This window comes from Gigantopelta aegis, chromosome 3 (assembly GCF_016097555.1).
Source record: "Gigantopelta aegis isolate Gae_Host chromosome 3, Gae_host_genome, whole genome shotgun sequence".
Lineage (NCBI taxonomy): Eukaryota > Metazoa > Mollusca > Gastropoda > Neomphalida > Peltospiridae > Gigantopelta > Gigantopelta aegis.
In genome coordinates this window covers 7,346,060-7,355,091 of record NC_054701.1, presented here as the reverse complement: position 1 = coordinate 7,355,091, position 9,032 = coordinate 7,346,060, and the positions used below count along the sequence as shown (strand labels likewise).

At 36.7% G+C, this 9,032-nt stretch overlaps 1 protein-coding gene across 1 annotated transcript; it reads right to left on the bottom strand.

The window, feature by feature from the left end:
- Nucleotides 1–901: 901 nt before the first annotated feature.
- On the bottom strand, nt 902–6,985 carry LOC121367291 (ceramide kinase-like). The gene is made up of 4 exons (XM_041491403.1): nt 6,880–6,985; nt 5,865–6,064; nt 3,358–3,539; nt 902–2,748 (listed from the first exon to the last, which is right to left on the bottom strand). The coding sequence occupies exons 1-4, from the start codon at nt 6,983–6,985 to the stop codon at nt 2,667–2,669; spliced, it is 570 nt and encodes a 189-aa protein (XP_041347337.1). The 3' UTR covers nt 902–2,666.
- Nucleotides 6,986–9,032: the final 2,047 nt, after the last annotated feature.

The following is a 9,032-nucleotide window of genomic DNA, read 5'->3' as shown; positions in this document are numbered from 1 at the left end:
TTGAAACACTACAGCATACTGGACATCAAAAAGTAAGAAGAAAAAAAAAAGCTGCCAGAAAAAGCAAGTCTTGGAATATCATAAAAATTCTTTAAAAGCATCCAAACTACTTTAAACTGTAGACTGAAGGACCTTGACGGAGATTCTGACATTGTGAAAATCAAGCATTTCAAAAATGAAAATGACCCATTAAGGACTAGTTATTTAATGACCCCTCAGCCCATTTTAAACTAGACAGTAACATGTACTAGTATATAGTGTTGAACAAGGTGGTTATTACAGGCCATAGGATTTCAAATTTCATGCTTTGTGATCATAGGAATCCATCGTAAACTGTTTTATTACCCCAGCGGTCACTCATAACAGGGAAAATATTTTCCATATTTTCTCAGTGCGAAATATTCTGCATTGGTCTAACGAACAATACTATTGGACAATTTGATGCTTACAAACCAATTACTTTGTCAGTACTAAATATGACGTCATCACGATTTGACAAACACACAAAATGATGTCATGTAGTTTAAAGAGTTTGCATTTACGGGTCTCTGTTTTTGGTGTTAAATTAATAACAAAATGTCATTTTAATGCAATTCATTATAGATTTGGAAGCAGAATAAAGAGAACTTGTCATTTTTAAAATTATCTATGAATGTGATTAAATTACAACGTTATAGTAATTCTCAGAACAGTGCATAAAGTGGTTTACATCGTTCCTATACAGGTTGGCCTTTGTGCATGTGCGTCAAAAATAAAGGCTTTTAGAGAAAAAATAGCTGAGGTAATAAATAGAATAACAAACTCGGTACCAGTTACTATCAAATTTATGTCCCTCGTGAAATAATTTTCATTTGTCACTCACTAAAGCTCGTGACAAGTGAAAATTATTTCACGAGGGACATAAATTTGATAATAACTGGTAACTCGTTTATTATCCTCTATTTATTATATATATTATTATTTTTGTTGAATAGTTGTACTCGATATAATAATCATGGGAAACCAAATTTTGGTACGGTGATTTTGCCAACACACTACTGACACACTACCAAAAACGATTGTTTCCATGAACTCTGAAGGCCTGTTATTTCAACACCTGGCAATATCTGATAAGACAACCTTTGACAAGCATAAACAATTATTTAAAGAGTATCCTAGCTGATTTAAATAGAAGGCTGAAGACCAGGTTAAAAACAAAAAAGAACCCCCCAAAAAAACCCAAACGAATATTTGATGTGAACAGAGTTAAAAAATAAAAATGTGCAACTTTGTCACACATATTCTGGACTAGTTTCATTTACATTATTGTGAAATAATTATGTCAAAAGAGGCGAAAATTCAGTGTATTTCAGTATGAACAACATTAGTGACTCCAGACTGCTCTAAAAGCTTGTAAAATATTAAATACTGAACTATTACTTAATTTTCAAAATGTACATGCACATTTGTAGCACCTACATAGTATAAGATCACAATTATCAAACTCGGGACTACATTAAAACTTCATACAGGATATTTCACATAAAACATTTCTACATGACAAATATTAAAACAATTGTTTTTCATTTCTGCCAGGTATTAAGTTCATGGCATATTTTCCTACATGAAAACAGTTTATCATGAATTGAAATAAGCATACTGTGTGATAACCCATAGATTACCATAAAATAAGTGCCTGGTAACCTATAGGTTACAACACATTTATCAAATTTACAATTCTCATTATTATTCCTTTGTTCTTCATTCATATCACTGTTCTCATTGTACTGTATATTCTGTATGTGTATGACTTATATTTATAAAGAGCACACAATTAATCAGGCTATGGTGTTTTTACTCAATTTAATTTTGTGTAGAACGAAATACTGTTGTCGACTTTACTGACAGGTGGTGATCTCCTGGTAACCCAAATAACCATTCTCAACTTACTTCAAAGCCTGGTCGTCATTAACTTAAACACAAATCAAACAACTTACACCATCATATTGTTACAAGACCCAGGTAATCTCCAACACAAGCTGAAGCTCTCTGTAATCTAGAAGATATGTGTGACGTCTGTATCCCTTACAGTGCAGGAATCGCTGCGTCACGAGGTACGAGATTGTGAAATGTTCCCTTGTGACTAGTTGATCTCCTCGTTGCTAGGAACAACAGGGAGGACACGGCTCACCCACTCCATCCTTGCCTTCCTCTTCCATACCTCGCGCAAACACCTCAATCAACTGACAGTGCACTCTGAAAGAGGTGGGAGTGATCAGTTAAGTGAGAACAATCTAAAAACATGGCTGAGCTATCATTCCATTCCTCTGTCACTCATTGGTCTAACAGGAGAATCAGCTGAGAGTTACAATGAACTCTGCAAGAGGTGGATAAGCTCTGAGAACAATCTAAGAACACAGCTGATATAATACATCCTTCCCTTTCTTTATTCACTCCTCTCACACTGGGTGAATAAACTGAGGGTGTACTCTGAAACAGGTAGGCAGATTAATTGTGAACAATTTAAAAACACAGCTGATTTTTAAAATTCATTTCCTAAAAAATCATAGCACACAGCCAATTTAATATATCCTTCCCTTAGTGTTCCCTCCAGGGACAGATGAATCAAAGGAAAATGTTACGATTCTCTCGGAAAGAAGTTGTTTTAGAAGTATATTTAGAACAATTTATGCACACAGCTGAGTCACTAACACCTTCTCCTCTTCTTCTACACCCCGGGCAAACAGCGGTATCAACTGACAGTGCACTCTGAAAATAGGAGTGAATGCTAACATCCAGAAATGTTCACAATTTACTGGAGTCCAGGGAGATAGAATTATAACATTTCATTTTTGGTAGAATTTGTATTTTGGTTCTTAAACAATAGCATGCAATCCGAGCAAGTAGCAATATAAAGAGTTGTCATCAGATATGATGTTCCCTAACAGTATTTTTACGTTCATCGAGACATTAACAAACTTCCATTGCTATGGCTGGACCAATGGGATGGCGTTTCAATTTTAATGAATGTAATGAAAATTTAATTATTAAAATATAGACTTCACCTCAACCAATATATGCACTGATGCTGATGATTTCACTGGCATAATATCATTACAGATCAAAAATGTAGGACACAGAAAAGGTAATTGAAATTAACATTACAAATATGATTAATGTAAAATATATTTCCATCATGCTAAAACTAGTCACTGACCTTCTCTAACAAATATTACATCATAAAACTTCATTTTTTTGAACTATAAAATAAGGTGTGTTTGGTGGGAGGAGTTGATACTGTTGAGGTTTTTTTAACACTTTTGTTTTAAGACTGGTGACTTACAGTCAGACAATAATTTGAAGTACTGTACAACTGACCTGACATGTAGACTCGGAAACTCGACAATCTCGCCGTCACAGTTCCACACACTGTGCTGCATGGATTTGTTCAAAATCTCTATCGTGTTTACTTCATCCTCATCCTCCGCACAGTCAGAATAGGACGGGGGCTCAAACTTAAACTCATTCACACGGAACACTTTAATAAAGTCAAAGTTGAACTGAAATAGAAATACATGAATGCTGATACGAGTTTCGTAATATCAGTACGACACACACACAAGTGTAATAATTTCTTTATTATTCATATTATTATTGTAATTTTTTATGAATAACAAGGGCTGTCTCAAAATGTTTCAACCACAACTAAAAGAAGACGAAGAAATGACTTCATATTTCACAAGCATAGTCTGGGCTAGGACTTGGGAAGCTACGTCAAGTTATGACGTCGCTTCCTAAAATTACATCATTACACTTGTTACTGCACGTGTGCTTGCCGGTTATGTTGAACCGTGTGAATAATAAACATGGAAATGAACTAACAGGTGTTTAAGACATTCTTTTGTAGATTATTAAATGTCATTAATTTTTAAATTATTAACTGTTGTCTACTTTAAAGGCACTCAGTCACAGATGGTTGACCTAATTAGTGACCCTAAAAGTACTTTATTGAACCATCTACATAACCACCATATTCCACTTATTATTGATATTTTGTAAAAATAATTGAATAATATCGACGGTCCATAATTTCGAGAAAAATAACAGCTATTTGGAGAGCAGAGGTATGACGTATTATTTTTGAGTCATGTAATGGGCATCCCCTTAATAACCAGTGTCAAAACGATTTACTAAGCTTGTGTAACGAGAACACATGACCGTCCTCAGCAACATAGAGTAAATAGAAAAAAAATTCCATTAAAAATAAGTTAATAAAAATTAATAAAAACATGTACTGAATGATAATAAAATTATACATTAATTTATTTTAGTAACAGAAGCATGTTAAACGTCGACAATCCCGACTAGTTAGGCATCCACAGCTAAATTCCGTCAGTGGACCTATTAGGCTATTTCTCGTTCCAGCCAGTGCTCCACAACTGGTGTAACAAAGGCCGTGATATGTACTATCCTGTCTGTGGGATGGTGCATATAAAAGATCCCTTGCTGCTATTCAAAAAGAGTAGCCCATGAAGTGGCAACAGCGGGTTTCCTCTCTCAATATCTGTGCGGTCCTTAACCATATATCTAACGCCATATAACCCTAAATAAAATGTGTTGAGTGTGAGTCCTTAAATAAAACATTTCCTTCCTTTCTTCCATAGGTAAATTTATCGTTAGTCATACGCAAAAAAATCTAAACATCTGGATCACAAATATCTTCATTCTCCACCATGTCAAATTCATTAATAAGCAAAATATGCCATAACCCCATGGGTAATTACAGCTGGCTTAGGATAGGAATTGTTACATTTTCAAAGAATATTGTGAACTAGATAGTGTTTATATATGACGGGGCTATATTTACGACGACTGTGTATATAGCCTCCGCTAACGATGGTATCTTCGTTAAAAAAAACCCCCACAAATTCTTTTTTTTTAAATCATAATAATAATTTTTTTTAAATTGTGAGTTCATGTGCCAACTGTTTATTATTTTATTTCAGCGTATTCACCATTATTTTGTCATGAAATAATATAGTTAATTATTTGCCATGTATATAGACGGCCCTCATTTGTGAAGCGTGTCATGGAATTTCCTCGATCGTTGTTCAATTAAAATGTTTTGGATCATACAATAACGAGGTTTGGTATTCCAAATGAACGTAATTTCCATTTATAATCCACATTTAGAGAAATAAGGCCCACTAAATATGTGACTAAGTGACTAAGTGACTAAATAAGTAAATAAATTAAATCTTCATTTCTTTTGTAATCATTTGTTGTTAACCTGTAACATGTATCTCATGATATATGAATTGATATATGAATCATTCATAAAGCTAAAACTGAAATTAATTTCTCAAAGGCATGTTTGTTCAGACCAGTAATCTCTAGTAATGGTATAATTCTGCAGGTCTGTAGAACAGATTAGGCAAATTACTCTGTATGGCAGTGGATGACTGTTGATATGAAGAACATATTGAAATTTGATAAACCTGTAGATGTGTTTGTCTACTAGATATTTAGTAATGACGTTGAAGGAAGGGGAGATAACACTGATATATGAATTAGTATTTCCTAACATTCACAAACTGATAGGTTTAATTTTTCATCAGATCATAAAATTTCAGTTTTATTTCCCTGTGGAAATAATGCTAAAATTAAAAGTTTGTTTTCTTTAACAGCACCACTAGAGCACATTGATTTATTATTTATTTATTGATGTGCCAAAATTAAGTGCCTGCAAACAAACAAACATATATGATTGTATGGGAGGAAAACCAATGTCAATAGGTCTACTAGAAGTATGGACATCCACAGCAACTGAGACACATGCATTATCACTGAGCTACAATCGTAAAGATTCCACACTACCGATGTACCTGATCGGAGTTCCTATCGGTACAGCGGTATAGATGTCGGATGTAGTCGACGCGGGAACAGTTGGACACCAGGACGAGATCAATGCATCCATCGCCGAGGTGAGACGCGGGAGACACGCCATCTGGTGTCATCTGACAGCGACAGCTCATGCTGTACGAGTTGATAGCAACAAACTTCCCTTTCACTTTCCGCCAACCGTCTTTAAAGAGAGCATAGAAGAAAAGAAGATGTCTTAATTACCAAGTAACAATAATGAAAAACAAGCATTCTGAAAGAACCACTAATGCAATACATGCATGCGACTGGCCTCAACACATTTTCACAGCTCCTAAGATCAAAGGACCATAACTAAGTCATACATGGGTCAATCCCCATGAAAGTCAAACTTAATCTGTTAACTCTACACAATAAAGCAGAAATTTCTGTTGAATATCTTGAGGCACTGCAAATAAATATATGGAAAGACAGAAACAAAACCTATATTCCCCTCCGGTTGGACCGGTAGGCAACTAATAATGTTGCAGACAAATTTAATATGAAACAAAAATATGTTCACCACCAATAAAATAAAGTATTTTATTATCCACATAGTCATAACTGAGTTAATAATAATCATACGAAGCACAAGTGTAATAACAAATGTGATCATATAATTTTGACGTTTTTTCTCCAGTCCTAGTTCAGACTTTGCATCTGAAATATGACGTCAGTTCGTCGTCTCCTTCTATACTGACGTCCAAAAGAAACTATACCAAGACTCTGAGAGACTACTGAAGAAAAACCAAAACATGTTGCATGTTCAAAAGATATATATTCATGAGAGTGGTGTTTTGGCATGTTGTGAACAAAATTTCATTCAATAAAAGCATAAAATGTTCAAGAAACTGTGCTACAAAGACACATGGGGTCAAAATGAGATGATTCACAAAGTCACTGTCAGAACAGCTTTTCAATAACAGTATGTTAAGTGTCTGCAAAGTCACTAAACATTGGATTAATAGCGAGTATGTCCACCTTGTGCATCAATGCATGCCATAACACATCGCCGCATTGATGACTTCAAGCGCCGGATGACGTTAGCAAGAATCTGTTGCCATTCGTCAATTAAAGCTCTCTCCATGTTCTGACGGTTGGCCGGTGGTACTGGTCATCTTCTGATTTGTCTGTCAAGATGATCCCAAAAATGTTCGATGGGGTTCACATCAGGAGAACATGCAGGCCATGGCAAAACATAACTGTTCATGTTGTTGAGGAAGTCCTGTGTTATCCTTGCAGTATGGGGTCTAGCATTGTCATGCTGGAAGAGTATACCGCGTGGCTGCTGTTGAATAAATGGCAACAGAACGAGTCGCAAAACTTCATTTTGATACCTCATTGCATTAAGGTTATCGTGAATAATAACAAGCCTCGTTTTCAAGTCCCCACAGATTCCTCCCCAGACCATGACACCACCTCCTCCAAACGCTTGAACTTCCTGGACACAGTTCTGCACTACACGTTCTCCTTGACATCTGTATACACGCTGTGAACCATCAGCTCTAAACAGGCAAAACCTGCTCTCATCACTGAATACAACTTGTCACCAGTCTCGCACTTGCCAACAGTGATGCCTCCTGGCCCATATCTGTCGACTAACACGAGGTCCTAATGCTGTAGATGCCGATGTAGTCACAGGGAGGAAGCGATTTCGGAGATGGAGAATGTGCAGTTACGGCAGTGTTCTTGCTGCTCCATTTAAGCGGGGCACCCCGCCCCACTATTCCATTTTGCCGCCCTCCTTTCACGTTCCCCACCCCCCCTTTATTTTTGAGCACCCTCCTTTATTTTCCAGCACCTATCTCCGCTATTTCCAAATGCACTTTTTTCCACACAAAAAACAACGATCAGTCTGCACACTGGACATCAAAGGAAACAAGCCGCGTTGTGTACGAAAAAGCAATTGACGAAACATTTACGACAGTTACCGTAACGTAATTTAACAGTATTTTTAACAGCCTCTATTTTGTCCAATATCTGTATCCATTTGTATGTTTGATAGACACAATAAAAGTTATATTTTATGTAAGCAATAAAAACAAAATAAGGAGTATGTGTTTTCTCAAAGTCTACCAACACACAACAATATGATAGCCAAACTACTCCCTCCCCCCTCTCCCCGTTTTTTTGTTTGTTGTTTTTTGTTTATTGGGTTTTTTGTTTGGTTTTTTGAAGGGTGTGGTGCCGACCGGCTGCCCTCCTTTAATTTTCACCCAGCGAGAACACTGAACGGTCTTGAATGGGCGTGGTCACACGCGGTCTTCCACTCCTAGCCCTGTCAGTTGTCTGCCCTGTCTGCCGAAAACGTTCCATCAACCTGGTTATGATAGCACGGGTACAAGCGAATGTTCTTGCAATGTGGTCATGCATGGCTCTCGGCTGGGCCATACCAATGGCTCTCTCTCTCTGTACTGCTGACAAACGAGGCATTTCTTGTGTGCTTTCGGGTACTGTGTTACTAACGTGCAGTTTCAAGAGATTTTTATACCAGTTTAGCACGTGCATTTCGTTATAGCAATATGTATGGTTTTTATGAAAATAAACACTTTCACCGGCTTTAGGTAATTGGATTTGGTTGTACTTGGGCGACATTTTTAACCACCATTTCATTTCCATAATTCATATAAACGAATTGAAATACTTTCTTTTGGACGTCAGTATAGTTGTGGTTGAAATATTTTGAAACGGTCCTTGTTATTCATAAAATTTAACAATAATAACATGGATAATAAAGAAATTATTAGACTCGCATGAGTGTCGTACTGATTTGACGAAACTCGTGTCAGGATTTATGTATCACCCTCGCTCTTGCTGGGCAATACAAGAATTCTGACACACGTTTCGTAAAATCAGTACGACACACAAGCTCGTATAATAATCTCTATAAATTCTGGTTGCTGTTTGAACCAAGTAAGTAAAACAAAGCAGGGACCACACATTTCACTGCATCCTGTCTTTAACACAGGACTCGGTGGCACACTGGTTAAGCCATCAGACTACAGGCTGGTAGGTACAGGGTTCGCAGCCCAGTAATGGCTTCAACCCAGAGCTAGTTCTTAAGGGCTCAATGGGTAGGTGTAAGGCCACTACACCCTCTCCTCTCTCACTAACCACTAACCGACTAACCCACC